Raw genomic sequence first — 17,057 nt, forward strand, 5'->3', positions numbered from 1 at the left:
CTCTCTCTCTGTCTCTCTCTGTCTTCCAGCTGATGTCCTCATTATGTAACATGTAGTCTATGATGAAGACATCATTTTATGGACGGGACTCGTCAAAATGTCCCGATGTCCTAAAGAGTAAAAGGTTAGATCCCAGGGAAGAAGTTAAAGCAAATTAAACTGAATGAAAGATTAGAATTGATTGACGGCCCAAATATGAATATAAAATGAGGAAATCCCAGCGCTCCATTAGACCAGAACCCAGCGCTCCATTAGACCAGAACCCAGCGCTCCATTAGACCAGAACCCAGCGCTCCATTAGACCAGAACCCAGCGCTCCATTAGACCAGAACCCAGCGCTCCAATAGACCAGAACCCAGCTGTGTGAGAGAGTGATGTAATGACCCCCCCCCCCCCCCCTCTTTTCAGGGTGGAGCCTGCTGGAGTCAGATGGTTGACACCAGGTCTGAGGAAGTGTAAGTGTGTTTTTAATTTCATTCATCAGACTGTGACATCACTCATTCAACCCTGTGATGTCATCACCAGAGAGCTGATTGGTTAATAACTGCAGCTGTGTTGTGTCTCGTTGTCTCCGTCAGATTCCTGTGAACTCACAGTCGACACCAACACGGTGAACAGGAACCTCAAACTGTCTGACAACAACAGGAAGGTGACCCATGTGGAGGAGGATCAGCCATATCCTGGTCATCCAGAGAGGTTTGGGTCCTGGTCTCAGCTGCTGTGTAGAGATGGTCTGACTGGTCGCTGTTACTGGGAGGTCCAGACCAGAGGACGGGTTGAGATATCAGTGAGTTACAGAGGAATCAGGAGGACAGGAGACAGTAGAGACTGTGTGTTTGGATGTAATGATCAGTCCTGGAGTCTGGACTGCTCTGATGGTGGTTACTCTGTCCGTCACAATAACAGAAAAACCTCCATCTCCTACCCACCTGTCTCTGATAGAGTAGCAGTGTATGTGGACTGTCCTGCTGGCTCTCTGTCCTTCTACACAGTCTCCTCTGACTCACTGATCCACCTCCACACCTACAACACCTCATCCACTCAGACTCTCTATCCTGGGTTCAGGTTCAGGTCTCGTGGCTCCTCAGTGTCTCTGTGTCCTGTGGAGGACGGTGAGTCTCCTCCTGTCTCTCACTGCTGATCAGCTGAGTCTATAGAACTTATACTATTATTATTATTATCATTATAATACCTTTTAAAGGTGTTGAGTGTTAATGAAGGGGACCCTTCCAGACCTCCTCCTGCTTTACTACTGGAAAGTCCATCTTTCTTTAGTTCTGGGACTTATTTTTCCAAATCCAGATCTTTTTGTTCCATCAGTGGCTGTTGAATCATTTCCAAATAAGAAGAAAACCAGATATAGGCCGTCTGTCATGGTGGGGGGGTTCTGTTGTAGTTCTTCCTGTTATATTTTGTAGTTTCTCTGCTCTCCCATGTGATGTCTTGTTTAACTTCCTGTCTCCTGCTTTCCCACCTGTGTGATCACCTGCCCCCCCCCCCCATGTGTTGCACCTGTGCCTCATTGTCTCCCTATCTTGTGTATTAAGTCCAGTCTTTCCTTTCCTACTGTGGGGGGTCTGTGGTCCTTCCAGTGGTTTTTCCCTGGTCTTGTGTTCCTATGTTCCTGATTCCCGGGGATTTTGGACGACTGCCTGTTTTTCCCGTTGCCGGCCGTTTCCTGGACCCTGTTGCCTGGAAGTTTTATTGGTGCTTTAATAAAACCGTTGGACTTTCCTCCCCTGAGTCCTCTGGGGCTCCGTCTCCTGGGGGGCTCTGGAGAGGAGAGGAACATCATAATAATCAGTTAAAGATAGTTAGTCTTTGTAGTTCTCTTAAACATGGAGATGTGGTCTAGCAATAAGGATTCTAGTTCTCCATATGCACAGATCCTTACTAACATCTTTACCTGGGATATTTCACAATCATCACAACTATGCAGAGAGAAGATCTACATCTGGAAATATTCAATCTGAACCCTCGAGACCTGGAGAACTGGTCTATCCAGGTCATAGAGTCAAAACACTGGTTATGGTCCTTCTATATACTGTATACATGAATGTGTGTGTATATTTTTACATATAAAGTGTAATATCATCTGCATCTTGTGTCTCTGCTGTGTGAATGTGTATTATAATGATTATTTTTACCCTAATGTGTGTATTAACGTGTACTCTGTGTTTCTCAACGGGGTTTGAAGAGTTTTATCTGTTTGACTACTTTTTATATCTGGATCGTTGACTGTGATCTGGTTTTTCTTAGGGAGACAGTTTTAAGACGTGTCCCGGGACAACGGATGAAAAATAGTCTTTTGTCTAATTCTGGTGCATTTCCAACGATGATAATTAATGAACACTGTCCCTGTCTCATAAACCACATTAAACTGGGACATTTTAACGCTTTACCACATCTGAGAGTCCTTCAGAGATTCTGTCCTCTCATTTTAAGGGACAATAATGTGGACTGAAATCAATAAGAAGTGGGAGATAGGGCCCCCCCCGCCCCCGCCATAGCTTCAGGTGGAGAGCGACCTTCTTCTTCTTCTTCTTCTTCAACACGTGGGACTGGTTGGAGGAAGTGGAAGTTGTTGTTTGAGACGTTAACACCACGTTAGTCTGATGACGTCTAAACTCCTCCATTCAGAGATATTAATATTCACCAATGTTAGAACATGTTGTAGTTTCCTCAGAATGAATCCTTCTACATCTCCTCGTCTTAGTCCACATTACAAAACCCTCAGGACCCCCCGTCCACGCTGGACTACTGAGACCAGACAGATCACTGAACTGCATTCAGAAACAGTGGTGACATCATGGCGCCCTCTGGTGACATCAGCAGGAACTACAAGCATCACACATTAATCATTAAACTACATTACCCAGCTTCTAGTAGTTTTATTTCTATGTTTTTAGCTCCGACTAGTGCAGTGAGCCGTCTGATTGGATGTTGGAGTTTTTAAATGAGTTCAGGACAGACATCTTTAACCAGCCTGGAGTCTGTGTGTCCTCAACACGCCCTCCTCTCTTCTAACGCCCCCCCCCCCCCTTTAGATGTAACATGTGTTATCCCATGTGTTATTCCATGTGTTATTCCGTGTGTTATTCCGTGTGTTATCCCATGTGTTATTCCGTGTGTTATTCCGTGTGTTATTCCGTGTGTTTTATTCCGTGTGTTATTCCGTGTGTTATTCCGTGTGTTATTCCGTGTGTTATTCCGTGTGTTATTCCGTGTGTTATTCCGTGTGTTATTCCGTGTGTTTTATTCCGTGTGTTATTCCGTGTGTTTTATTCCGTGTGTTATTCCATGTGTTATTCCATGTGTTATTCCGTGTGTTATCCCGTGTGTTATCCCGTGTGTTATCCCGTGTGTTATTCCATGTGTTATCCCGTGTATTTTTCCGTGTGTTATTCCATGTGTTATTCCATGTGTTATCCCGTGTGTTATTCCGTGTGTTATTCCGTGTGTTAGTCCATGTGTTATCCCGTGTGTTATCCCGTGTGTTATCCCGTGTGTTATTCCGTGTGTTATCCCGTGTGTATTCCATGGGTTATTCCGTGTGTTATTCCGTGTGTTATTCCGTGTGTTATTCCGTGTGTTATTCCGTGTGTTATTCCGTGTGTTATTCCGTGTGTTATTCCGTGTGTTATTCCACGTTAACTGCCAGTCTGTGTGTTATTAGATGATAATGCTGAGTCTCTCTGGGCGGTCTTCTTGTTTCCTGTTTAAATTTACTTTCACTTCCCAGAAGCTGTGACGCAGTTATTTTTCTCCGTGTGGAGCTCCAGCTGGAGGTCATTAAACACTAACTTTGATAATAATTATAATAATAATAATAATCGTGTGTCTGTACCGTTTGACTCGTATACTCCAGTTGTTGTTGGTTTAGTTTCAGAGCTCAAAGCTGCAGAGAAACCACCTCAACTGGACCCGGATTAGTTGGACCTGGACCTGGACCTGCAGTCTTTACTAAGACCGTCGACATCTTGTGTGACTATCAGACCGAGGTACTGTCTCAGATATACTGTTAAAATATACTTTAGTCTTTATTACTGTCTCAGAAGTACTGTTAAAATATACTTTAGTCTTTATTACTGTCTCAGAAGTACTGTTAAAATGTACTTTAGCATTTATTTCTGTCTCATAGAGCATTTAAAATATACTTTCATTTAAACTCTTTAAACATCATCTGGCACTGTTTAAGTTCTGTTGTGTTTCAGAGAAAGTTTTAACATTTAAGTTTTTTTTTCATTTATAGCGGTAGAAAGTGTGTGTTTGTGTGTGTGTGTGTGTGTGTGGTGTGTGTGTGTGTGTGTGTGGTGTGTGTGTGTGTGTGTGTGTGTGTGTGCATGTGTGTGCACGTGCCTGCGTGCGTGCGCACACACACGTTTTTACTTCCCGTAAGTCCCTTGTGTTGTAATCACGGGACATAGGAAGAATGACTACACTTTGACAACAACAACCACAGTTACACCAAAAGAAGAAACAAAGATCTTATTGTGAAAATCTAACATCCTAGCATGTTGTAACAGGAAGTACTCCAAAGGAGGTTTGAGGAACTTCCTATGCCAGGAATCAAACCCTTGTTTCCACCATCGTAAAGTCAGACACAACAGGACTCTACTGTTTCCTCTGGAGCCTTTCAGAATAAAATGCCTCTGGTACTGTTGTAGTAATATGAGGAGGAGGATGCACAGGACAGGAAGGGGAGACTGACTTTCATAATGGAGTCTGGTCTCCATTAGAGGACAGAAAGAAGACAGTAGTCCTGGAGTCTGGTCTCCATTAGAGGACACAAAGATGACATTAGTCCTGGAGTCTGGTCTCCATTAGAGGACAGAAAGAAGACATTAGTTCTGGAGTCTGGTCTCCATTAGAGGACAGAAAGAAGACATTAGTCCTGGAGTCTGGTCTCCATTAGAGGACAGATAGAAGACAGTAGTCCTGGAGTCTGGTCTCCATTAGAGGACAGAAAGAAGACATTAGTCCTGGAGTCTGGTCTCCATTAGAGGACAGAAAGAAGACATTAGTCCTGGAGTCTGGTCTCCATTAGAGGACAGAAAGAAGACATTAGTCCTGGAGTCTGGTCTCCATTAGAGGACAGAAAGATGACATTAGTCCTGGAGTCTGGTCTCCATTACGGGACAGAAAGAAGACATTAGTCCTGGAGTCTGGTCTCCATTAGAGGACAGAAAGATGACATTAGTCCTGGAGTCTGGTCTCCATTACGGGACAGAAAGAAGACATTAGTCCTGGAGTCTGGTCTCCATTAGAGGACAGAAAGAAGACATTAGTCCTGGAGTCTGGTCTCCATTAGAGGACAGAAAGAAGACATTAGTCCTGGAGTCTGGTCTCCATTAGAGGACAGAAAGATGACATTAGTCCTGGAGTCTGGTCTCCATTACGGGACAGAAAGAAGACATTAGTCCTGGAGTCTGGTCTCCATTAGAGGACAGAAAGAAGACATTAGTCCTGGAGTCTGGTCTCCATTAGAGGACAGAAAGAAGACATTAGTCCTGGTCTTTCCAGTGTCCCTGTTGTCCCAGAAAGATGAGGACCGACAGAACAGGATGAGCAGAGAGCAGAAATCATTCAGTGAAGATCTTCAGACTTATCTTCTGCTCGATAGCTTCAAGTTTCTCCAGCAGCTTCTGTTTCTGGACATTAACAAGTGGTCTTCCTCTCTTTCTAACAGGACCCATCAGAGACCAGACCCTACTGGACCTGGACCTGGACCCGGCTGTGTGTCCATGCGGCCCCCGTTCCTTTAATAAAGACCTGTAAGGGAGAGGAGGAGAGAAATGGAGGAGAGAGACTCGATGGAGAGACTTGATGCAGAAGGAGAGAACTGAGATGGAAAGAGAAATAAAAACGTTAAGAAGAAGACTGAGGTGAGTTGGGACATCCAGAGAACTGGATCCAGTCTTGTTGGACAGGACTACGTCCATCGAGACTGGATCCAGTTTCGTTGGACGGGACTACGTCCTGGGTTGTTTGGGGTCATGTTGCTCTCATGCATATTCCTTCAAATCAACGGTTTTATTGGAAATTAACCCCCATTATCAACCCTCTATGGCATGAATTTTAATATTAAAAAAATATATTTCACCCTAGTTTTTGGGAGTTTGGGGGTCCGTAATAATATAAAAATCATAAAAACTTTAACATGTATTATACTATGAGGAACACACTGAGCCTTAGTCATTCACTCCAAATTTAAATAAATAATCAATAAACTGGTGATGCACCCACGGTAACTAAGCGCACCCTTTGCCCTTTTGTATTAAATGTTAGTACCTCAAGCCTTGGAGGTGATTGCAGAATTATTTACAAAGATGCCCAAAATAAGGACCAAAAAGAATATTGAGACATGTACTAATCAGGAAGGACGACACCCAGAATAACAGACTCATAAAAAGAGGGAGCAGAAAAAGAACACAACAGTACCGATTGAATCAGTGTTTCTCTTTTTTACAAAGCACAGTCTCTTTTATTCTGTGTGAAACCTCAGGAAGCAGTTGCTGGTGGATGTGAAGCAGAGGTGGACATCACATTTTTGGCACTTGGCTTTAGGTGTACCATTGCATCCTGGAACCGTGCATCTCCCTTTCTTCTCACACATGACCATCCATCTGGGACCGGAATGGGTGTAGTGGGTCCTCTTCTCCTCTTTTCATCATACTCCCCAGCAATTGTGGAACTGGGACGACCTCTCTTACGATCCAGATTCTTGCCACTTTTGCACAGGCTTTCTGCAATATACGACTTGAACGTATAAAGCTTCATCTGTTCCTCTTTCCTCACCCCAGTGCTGCTGCAGTCTCTCCTGTAGAGCAGCCAGGCAGTCACGATGGTCATGTCGATAAAGTGGAACATCAGCCGGTGGTACCACTTCTTCGACCTGATTTTATTGCGGTACAGTGCAATGAGAGAGTCCAGCAGATCCACCCCACCCATATTCTTATTATACTCTCTCACCACAGCAGGACTGGGGACTTTGATGACCTTCTTCTGCTTGCGATCCCACCTATCAACCTCGGTGACTGGGTGTGCGTCAATGTAGTCACTGAGCAGACTGACTGAATGGTTATCATACCACTTCACAGCATGCAAGGTGGTTTCCCCAACCATGGCCGTCTTCTGTTCAAAAGACCCACGTCCTGTTCTCTTCAACTCAGCGTCACACATCAAGTTGACACCCGGTAGTCTGTTGCCACGAATAGTACCAGTACAGTGAATTCCCTGGTGAGCTAGTGTGAGTATCAGATGGACACTTGTGAACCAGTTGTCAAAGAATAACTTGTAGTTCTGCTGCGTGGGTATTGGCTGGGCCAGGCGAAGGACAACGTTGCCACTTGCTCCTACATCCGGCAGCTCAGGGGGTTGCACAACTCTCCCAGTGTTAATCTCAAAATTGTGCGGGACACCATCAGAGCCAGCCAAGATAAGTATCTTGTAGCCCCATCTTTTTGGTTTTGATGGCAGGTATTGCTTAAGTCTATTTCTTCCCTTGAAAGGGACCATCTGCTCATCTACAGCCAGCTTCTCACCCATTGGGATTGTCTGCAGCTTCAAGGTAAGATGAGTGACCAGTGGTCTGATTTTGTGGAGTAGGTCAACATTTTCTCCTTGTCTTACTTGATTGTTGTTGTTGAAGTGCAGGGATTTTTTGATGAACTCCCATCTGTTTAGTGCCATGGTGTCAGCTACCTGGGACACTCGGGTGGCTTTGTTCCAAAACATGCGTGTGCCTGGTAATCCAAACAAGGACATGTACACTGCTGCACCCATGAACTGCTCAAGTTCTTTAGTAGTGATGTTAAGGGGCTTGTTGGTGTCACACTGAATGGCATATAAATTTGCCTGCTCTACAACTACTTCCAGAAGGTCTTCAGAAGAAAACATCTTGAAGTATTCGTAGGGGCACATGATATTGTCTGATTTTGGCAGGCTGGCCTGCCATTCTGGGTAATCAGTGATGTTGGCACTGTGGGGTGTTCTCCACGTGGAACATCTTCCTCTGATGCATCATCATCAACTTCATTGTCCTCTTCATCCACAGACTCATTGTCATCAGATAGGCCATCTGTTTTCAAAAAGGGAAGATTCAAATTAGAATAGGTCATATACCTCTCGTCACCCACCCACACGCACACATGCTCGCTCACACACACGCGCACAGACATACACACACGCACACGCATGTTCATTACATACAGTATGTTACTCTACTGACTGAATTCTGATCTCCTTATTCTCCCTCAAACCTGATTCTTGGGTCCACTCTTCCTCACTGTCCCTCTCCTCAAGCTCACTGTCCTCACCGTCAGAAGGAATAAGCCTAACTGCTCGATCATCTTCCTTACACCCATTAAATGTTTGTGCATCCATTTCCTATAAGTAACAGTAAATAGTAAAGCAAAAAATTGATTAGGGTGATAACTATGCATCCCTGCACATCTCTATCCATGAGAATGTTATTGTTCAAACAAAAGTGGTCTAACTGCGCAATGTTGCCCTGAGGCAACGAATGAAAAACTACCATTTTACTATATAAATAAAGACAAAAAGTGTCTTTACTCAATCAAATATGCTTCTTCACATATTCATTTACATCACAGATATTATTTATACAAAGTTGTTCAAATTTAAACATGTTAAAAAGTGAAATTTATCTTACCTTCTGCTAGCAGTGTGTCCAAGTCGGCAATGGTTCCAAAAAGGACTTTTCCCGCCACAGACAAAAGGTCAAACCGACGCCCACCTCAAATTTCATTGGTCACAGACTTATCATCTGACTTTTAATTTGATTTGTTACTTTTAAAAATTTAAAGGGGGGGTGTGTGGGCCAAAATAGTGGTTTGTTGCCTGAGGGCAACACCATGCCATGGAGGGTTAAATTATTGGAGCTGATGTCTGAAATGAGAATTTGCAAAATCATATTCTGTCTCTCTCAAAACATCTTTCTGTTCAGACATTTTGAAATTGTTTTGTTATTATTATGTTTGAGTTTTGGACAGAAAGTAAAGCATTATTGACAGGTAATTGTTAATAGTTTGGCCTACAGACATATTCATATTAATATTATATTATATGCTGGGAGACTTTACTCTATGTGAACATGTGACCCTAAATAAATGGATTTTCTATCAGGACCAAGAAGAGACCAGAGTCTCCTGATCCAGATCCTGAACCTGATCCTGACTGTGAACCCAGCTGTGTGTCCTTTAAGAGCGACCGGTCACATGAACGTTATATTAACTTTAAAGGAGATCAACCCTCTGCTGGAGAGAGGTCAGCTGTTAATAATATTATAATATTACTGATTCATCTTTTAACTTTTATGTCTCCAGAGAAGTTTTTGGAGTTTATTCTCAGCATCTTTCTTCTTCACATATATTAATATTCTCCATCTGAAAGCTGTCCAGTGAGACCGGTCTTCAACTGTAGATCTCAGTTTAATACTGGACCTGGTCTGGACCAATAGGATCTGGTGTTGTAGCCCCATAAAAAGCATCTGATTGGACAGGACTACGTCCTGGGTTGTTTGGGGTCATGTCTCTCATGCACACTCCTTCAAATCAACTGGTTTTATTGGAAAGGAATTATTGGAGCTGATGACTGAAATCAGAATATTTTTGCAAAATCATTTCCTGTCTCTCTCAAAATACGTTCTGATTTCAAAAGATATTTTTATTGACTTTTCGACAGTAAGTAAAGCATTATTGGCAAATAAATGTTAATAATTAGGCCTACAGACATATTCATATTATATTATATGCTGGGAGACTTTACTCTACCTTAACATGTGACCATGAATAAATGGGTTTTTCTATCAGGATCAAGCAGAGACCAGACCCTCCTAAACCTGATCCTGATCCTGGACCCAGCTGTGTGTCCTTTAAGAGCGACCGGTCATTTGGTCGCCTCATTGACTTTAAAGGAGATCAACCCTCTGCTGGAGAGAGGTCAGCTGTTAATAATATTATAATATTACTGATTCATGTTTTAACTTTTATGTCTCCAGAGAAGTTTTTGGAGTTTATTCTCAGCATCTTTCTTCTTCACATATATTAATATTCTCCATCTGAAAGCGGTCCAGTTAAACCAGTCTTCACCTCTTGCCTTTAGGTAAATACTGGATCTGGTCTGGTCCTGTATAGTCTCTGGTGTTTGAGCTTTTGAACCCAGTTTTTTGTCTAGTTCATTGAACTTCTTTGTGTTAGTCTAGTTTTAGATCTCAGTTTACTACTGGACCTGGTCTGGACCAATAGGATCTGGTGTTGTAGCCCCATCAAAAAGCATTTTAAATCTTCTGTAGCCATCAGCTAGGCTACACATCAGGAACGGCAACGTTCTTCCCAGATGTTCTTCTCCTGCTGGGAATACCGGGGGGGGGGGGGATTAGAGGGGGACACAGGAAGCATTCATCGCTAACATCCCATCCAGAGCCCACGACAATACTGTCGTCATATACCTAAAACTTAATCGGTATTCATTATTTATTCAACAAATAAGGTTTCCATCAGCGTTGATCACGTAAGAAGAATATCATCAAGATAAAATCTGATGAGACGAACATTTTTCTTTTGATTTATGAAATTGTATCAAATTTGACTGTTTCCAGAAGGAATTTTTCATTTGATATCTCTTAATTCAGATAAAAATGTGTGGATGGAAACATATCTTATGTGGTCTAAAGTTTTCAGACTATGTTGCCCCCCCCAGCTGCTAGCAGACAGCAAGACTGTTTAGTTACGTCTGTTTGTTTCTGCCGTTGGTTTTTTTCACATCGATGTCCCCAAACAACAAGGTCTAAAGTTAGCCCCATGTCAGCTGATCGCTAACGTTAGGCTGAGACAGCCAATGGCAGAGAGGAACACACTTACCTTCTCATTGGGAGCTCCACGTGAAGTCCTGAAAGCTGTTGCTGTAGATGTAACGTTACGGTAAAGCCGGGCATGGAGATCAGGCCAATTAACAGGGGGGTCAGCAGGACCACCAACAGGGGGGTCAGCAGGACCACCAGATCTTTACTGTCAGGGGAAACCATCTGATTCTATGTTGGAATCAACACTTTAAGTCCCAGGACCTTTACCTTGTGTGTGTCTCTGTGTGGACAGACATGGTGGGAGCTAATTCTTCCTGATTCCTCCACAGAGTGGACCAGGAGAGCTCAGAGGGTCCCAGTGGGTCCCAGTCCTCCCAGCAGCATCAAACCCACCTGGACTCCATCTTTATGGTCTGTACATGTACACCAACTACTTTAACATCTATTCTGTTCCCAATCATCTCCATGCTCCCCTGTTCAGACCAGAGGGTCCTCAGTCCGTCCATCATGGATCTGATGGTTGCTTCCATGATTTCAGTCTGATTGGCATTCATATAATCTTCTGTTCCAGCTGCTGGAGGACGACATCGTCACTTTTGTGAAGAACGAGCTGAAGAAGATCCAGAAGCTTCTGAGACCAGATTACCCAGAATGCCCAGAGAGTCAGAGGGAGGGTGAGGATGAAGAGCAGAGGAGGAGCAGAGAGGCGTTTCTGAAGATCACACTGCACTTCCTGAGGAGAATGAAGCAGGACGAGCTGGCTGACCGTCTGCAGAGCAGTAAGAGGATTTCTCTAAAGATTTAACTTGCTGGACTAATGGGACGTTTACTAATGTCTCCAGAGAAGGGTCAGAGTATGTTCCTGTTTCTTTATAAATCACCTACTGATCTTCTTTATTCTGTGTTCATTCAGGAAGTTCAGCAGGAGTTTGTAAGCGTAAACTCCAATCTAAGCTAGACAGGAAGTTCCAGCGTGTGTTTGAGGGGATTGCTAAAGCAGGAAACCAAACCGTTCTGAATCAGATGTTCACAGAGATCTACCTCATGAAGGGAGGGGCTGCAGGGGTCAATGATCAACATGAGGTCAGACAGATTGAAACCGCATCCTGGAAACCAGACACACCAGAACCAACAATCAGACAAGAAGACATCTTTAAACCCCCACCTGGAAGAGATGAACCAATCAGAGCAGTGATGACAACGGGAGTGGCTGGCATCGGGAAAACAGTCTTAACACAGAAGTTCACTCTGGACTGGGCTGAAGGCAAAGCCAACCAGGACATCCAGTTCACATTCCCATTCACCTTCAGAGAGCTGAATGTGCTGAAAGAGAGAAAGTTCAGCTTGGTGGAACTTGTTGATTACTTCTTTAGTGAAACCAAAGAAGCAGGAAACTTCAGGTTTGAAGAGTTACCGGTGGTCTTCATCTTAGACGGTCTGGATGAGTGTCGACTTCATCTGGACTTCCTCAACAATGAGATCCTGACTGACGTTACAGAGTCCACCTCAGTTGGTGTGCTGCTGACAAACCTCATCAGGGGGGATCTGCTTCCCTCTGCTCGCCTCTGGATAACCACCCGACCTGCAGCAGCCAATCAGATCCCTCCTGGGTGTGTTGACATGGTGACAGAGGTCAGAGGGTTCACTGACGCCCAGAAGGAGGAGTACTTCAGGAAGAGATTCAGAGATGAGGAGCAGGCCAGCAAGATCATCTCCCACATCAAGAGATCACGAAGCCTCCACATCATGTGCCACATCCCAGTCTTCTGCTGGATCACTGCTACAGTTCTGGAGGACGTGTTGAAGACCAGGGATGGAGGAGAGCTGCCCAAGACCCTGACTGAGATGTACATCCACTTCCTGGTGGTTCAGTCCAAAGTAAAGAACATCAAGTATGATGGAGGAGCTGAGACAGATCCACACTGGAGTCCAGAGACCAGAAAGATGATCAGGTCTCTGGGAAAACTGGCTTTTGAGCAGCTGCAGAAAGGCAAACTGATCTTCTATGAATCAGACCTGACAGAGTGTGGCATCGATATCAGAGCAGCCTCAGTGGTCTCAGGAGTGTTCACACAGATCTTTAAAGAGGAGAGAGGACTGTACCAGGACAAGGTGTTCAGCTTCGTCCATCTGAGTGTTCATGAGTTTCTGGCTGCTCTTCATGTCCATCTGACCTTCACCAACTCTGGAGTCAACCTGCTGGCAGAAGAACAAACATCATCAACACAGTTCTACCAGAGTGCTGTGGACAAGGCCTTACAGAGTCCTAATGGACACCTGGACTTGTTCCTCCGCTTCCTCCTGGGTCTTTCGTTGCAGACCAATCAGAAACTCCTACAAGGTCTGCTGACACAGACAGGAAGTAGCTCAGAGACCAATCAGGAAACAGTGGACTACATCAAGAAGAAGATGGATGAGGATCTGTCTGCAGAGAGAAGCATCAACCTGTTCCACTGTCTGAATGAACTGAATGATCGTTCTCTAGTGGAGCAGATCCAACGGGCCCTGAGTTCAGGACGTCTCTCCACAGATAAACTGTCTCCTGCTCAGTGGTCAGCTCTGGTCTTCATCTTACTGTCATCAGAAGAAGATCTGGACGTGTTTGACCTGAAGAAATACTCTGCTTCAGAGGAGGCTCTTCTGAGGCTGCTGCCAGTGGTCAAAGCCTCCAAAAAAGCTCTGTAAGTGGGACAGAATCCATCTATTTATAATATGTTGTAAAGCACAAAGTATGAACTATGGCTGAGATTGATTCATTACTGTCCATCCAAAAAAGCTCTGGAAGTGATATTTAATCATCAGCAAATACTCTGATATCTTTCAACAGGAGTTAAATATAACAACTTGTTTCCTTCCTGTGGTCTCTCCAGGCTGAGTGGCTGTAACCTGTCAGAGAGAAGCTGTGAAGCTCTGTCCTCAGTTCTCAGCTCCCAGTCCTCTAGTCTGAGAGAGCTGGACCTGAGTAACAACAACCTGCAGGATTCAGGAGGGAAGCTGATCTCTGATGGACTGAAGAGTCCACACTGCACTCTGGAGACTCTCAGGTCAGGATTCATTAACCCGTTCAACTGATGACCATTTAAACTCTGACTAACTTTAGTTGATAAACAGCCGATGTGTAGCTTTGTGTCTGTTTATATGATAAACTTCAGCAGTATGTTTGAGACTCAATAATTAAATCCTGCAGATGATTTTGAAGATTATTCTAAATCTGACTAAAATGTACCTGGACAACAACCAAAGAAAGAACTAGCACATGGCTCCACGTGTTGACAGAGGCTTCCTGTGTGTTGTTCTGTGTGTTTCCAGTCTGTCAGGCTGTCTGATCTCAGAGGAAGGCTGTTCTTCTCTGGTCTCAGCTCTGAGCTCCAACCCCTCCCATCTGAGAGAGCTGGACCTGAGCTACAATCATCCAGGAGACTCAGGAGTGAAGCTGCTGTCAGCGGGACTGAAGGATCCTCTCTGGAGACTGGACACTCTCAGGTACACACACTGATCAACAAGAAGGAGATATTAGTGGAGGAAGGTTTAAAGGAGAACATCTCCAGGAACTAAAATCATAACTCCCTTTGTTAATAACTGATGTAGTTTGGACAGATACCAGACTGGGGTTTTAAGAAACATTCTTTTTCTCTCTTTCCTGAGATCTAATCAGTTTCAACTCAACAGAGAAGGGTCCAGGACAGGTTTAGCTTAGCTTAGCACAAAGCTAAATGTGCTTTACCTTGTGAGCAGCGTGTGGATGAAGCATTAATCTCCTCTTTAGACAGACTAGTTATCTAGAGGTTTAAAATGTCAGTTGCCGGTGCTGCATGGCTCATGTGATCGATCAGAGACGTACTCTGACATCTGGACCAGTTATTTCTCTAAGTTCCTCTTGTGCTGGGAGAGTACGGCTCTACGTTCTAAAAGTCTCAAAACACTCTTTCCTAGTCCCACACGATTTATGTTTCACTACTGAAAAACGTCCACTGTTGCACCAAATGTTTGCTCTTGGGGTAATCGTTAATGAGTCCACATTCAGACTGGGAGTGGGCACAGAGTGGAGATTAGGGCTGCACAATTAATTAAATTTAAATCACGATAACACAATTTTGTCTTCCCACAATCAGATTTGCGTAATCAAGTGATATTTTAAATGTGTCATTCCGTTCATAGGACGCTCCGGGGTTTTTTGTTGTTGCTTTTTTTACCATGCATTACATGACACATTTCTTCTGGAAAGCCGTGCACCGGATCACACTGCTGACATTTGTCCACAGTTTTTATTGTTATTAACAGCTGTGTGTTGTTAAGCAGGAGAGGCTAACCTGGATTTGTACCAGTGTTTCTGGTAACTTCTGGACTTTATCTTGGAGGTTTGCACTGGGTCCCTCAGTGTATTTATTCCTTCCCCCGCTGTAGTCTATGATGAAGACATCATTTTATGGACGGTGGACACGTCAAATGTCCCGATGTCCTAAAGAGTAAAAGGTTAGATCCCAGGGAAGAAGTTAAAGGAAATTAAACTGAATGAAAGATTAGAATTGATTGACGGCCCAAATATGAATATAAAATGAGGAAATCCCAGCGCTCCATTAGACCAGAACCCAGCGCTCCATTAGACCAGAACCCAGCTGTGTGAGAGTGATGTAATGACCCCCCCTCCTTTCAGGGTGGAGCCTGCTGGAGTCAGATGGTTGACACCAGGTCTGAGGAAGTGTAAGTGTGTTTTTAATTTCATTCATCAGACTGTGACATCACTCATTCAACCCTGTGATGTCATCACCAAAGAGCTGATTGGTTAATAACTGCAGCTGTGTTGTGTCTCCTTCTCTCCGTCAGATTCCTGTGAACTCACAGTCGACACCAACACGGTGAACAGGAGACTCAAACTGTCTGACAACAACAGGACAGTGATATATATGGAGGAGGATCAGCCATGTCCTGGTCATCCAGAGAGGTTTGAGACCTGGGAACAGCTGCTGTGTAGAGATGGTCTGACTGGTCGCTGTTACTGGGAGGTCCAGACCAGAGGAGATGTTGAGATATCAGTGAGTTACAGAGGAAACAGGCGGAGAGGAGACAGTATGTTTGGATATAATGATCAGTCCTGGAGTCTGAGCATCTCTGATGATCGTTACTCTGTCCGTCACAATAACAGAAGAACCCCCATCTCCGTCCCCCGTGTCTCTGAGAGAGTAGCAGTGTATGTGGACTGTCCTGCTGGCTCTCTGTCCTTCTACACAGTCTCCTCTAACTCACTGATCCACCTCCACACCTTCAACACCTCATTCACTCAGACTCTCTATCCTGGGTTTGGGTTCTGGATTCCTGGCTCCTCAGTGTCTCTGTGTCCTGTGGAGGACGGAGAGTCTCCTCCTGTCTCTCACTGCTGATCAGCTGAGTCTGGAAAGGATCACACTTAAATAAATATGTCAGCTTATTGTTATGAACTAATGAATGAACTTTGTATGAAATAATCCAGGATGATTGACCAGATTCCTCGTGAACATTGTAATCTTCTTCCACTTCCTGTCCTTTAAAGACGGAAGCTGTGATCATGAAATTGTAGAAATGACGTTGACTTGTGTCATGTTTAGTTTGGAGTTCTTTTGTAATGCTAGCTAACGTAGCTAATGTCATGTCGCTGTTGTGCTTGTCACTGCCCGATGTGACAAGTAGCCTCTGAGATCCTAACGAGAGACTTCTGTAGCATCTGAAGTAGCATCCGAGATGCTAACGAGAGACTTCTGTAGCGTCTGACGTAGCATCCGAGATGCTAACGAGATTTTCTGTAACATCAACAACGTAAAAATTGACATAATTAACACAGAGACACGGGGGAAGTTTCTCCAGAGTCTGTCTCTTAAGTAGAAGTTAATTTCCTTATTTCTGAGAACGGAAGAAGAAAGAGTCATGGCGTTGGCTTTAATAAAAAAACAAAAAAAACAGAAAATGTCATGCAGTTGAACGAGCCCTCACAGAGGGGATTTGTGGAGAGAGAGAACGTCGTTCTATTGAAAACTGTGAAACAAATCTCGGAGGAATTGAACATATGCGGAAAGTAACGCTGAATCCTCATTTCTTGGTGCCAGCTCCTGTCCTGCACGGGCTGCAGCGTTAAAAAGACGATTTAAAATGCCTTCGCCCTCTGGCTGCTCCGACATGTTAATGTGCTAATGTGCTAATTACACAACTAACAGGTGCTAGCTGTGTGATTTGATGATTTGAACAACGCGCTCTGCTCCCG

General features: G+C 44.1%; 2 protein-coding genes and 1 long non-coding RNA gene across 5 annotated transcripts; all 3 read left to right on the forward strand.

Annotated features, from left to right (window-relative positions):
• The first annotated feature begins 356 nt into the window (after positions 1-356).
• LOC116678445 (stonustoxin subunit alpha-like) lies at positions 357-1,156 on the forward strand. The gene is made up of 2 exons (XM_032508362.1): positions 357-455; positions 579-1,156. The coding sequence occupies exons 1-2, from the start codon at positions 380-382 to the stop codon at positions 1,139-1,141; spliced, it is 639 nt and encodes a 212-aa protein (XP_032364253.1). The 5' UTR covers positions 357-379; the 3' UTR covers positions 1,142-1,156.
• A 2,480-nt stretch (positions 1,157-3,636) lies between these two features.
• Positions 3,637-5,765, forward strand: LOC116678443 (uncharacterized). The gene is made up of 2 exons (XR_004329239.1): positions 3,637-3,788; positions 5,690-5,765. It is a non-coding gene; the product is annotated as an uncharacterized LOC116678443 (long non-coding RNA).
• A 51-nt stretch (positions 5,766-5,816) lies between these two features.
• LOC116678441 (NLR family CARD domain-containing protein 3-like) lies at positions 5,817-16,369 on the forward strand. 3 transcript variants are annotated; one of them, XM_032508358.1, is made up of 10 exons: positions 5,818-5,885; positions 9,148-9,288; positions 9,834-9,962; positions 11,155-11,236; positions 11,397-11,604; positions 11,739-13,506; positions 13,696-13,869; positions 14,135-14,308; positions 15,480-15,526; positions 15,650-16,369. In XM_032508358.1, exons 1-10 carry the CDS (start codon positions 5,827-5,829, stop codon positions 16,201-16,203), a joined length of 3,336 nt encoding a protein of 1,111 aa, XP_032364249.1. In that variant the 5' UTR covers positions 5,818-5,826; the 3' UTR covers positions 16,204-16,369. The 3 variants fall into 3 exon arrangements, with proteins under 3 accessions (XP_032364251.1, XP_032364249.1, XP_032364250.1); XM_032508360.1 differs by lacking the exon at positions 15,480-15,526 and having other exon boundaries at positions 5,817-5,885; positions 15,650-15,688; XM_032508359.1 differs by lacking the exon at positions 9,834-9,962.
• Positions 16,370-17,057: the final 688 nt, after the last annotated feature.

This window comes from Etheostoma spectabile, unplaced genomic scaffold (genome assembly GCF_008692095.1).
Source record: "Etheostoma spectabile isolate EspeVRDwgs_2016 unplaced genomic scaffold, UIUC_Espe_1.0 scaffold00007391, whole genome shotgun sequence".
Classification (NCBI taxonomy): Eukaryota; Metazoa; Chordata; class Actinopteri; order Perciformes; family Percidae; genus Etheostoma; species Etheostoma spectabile.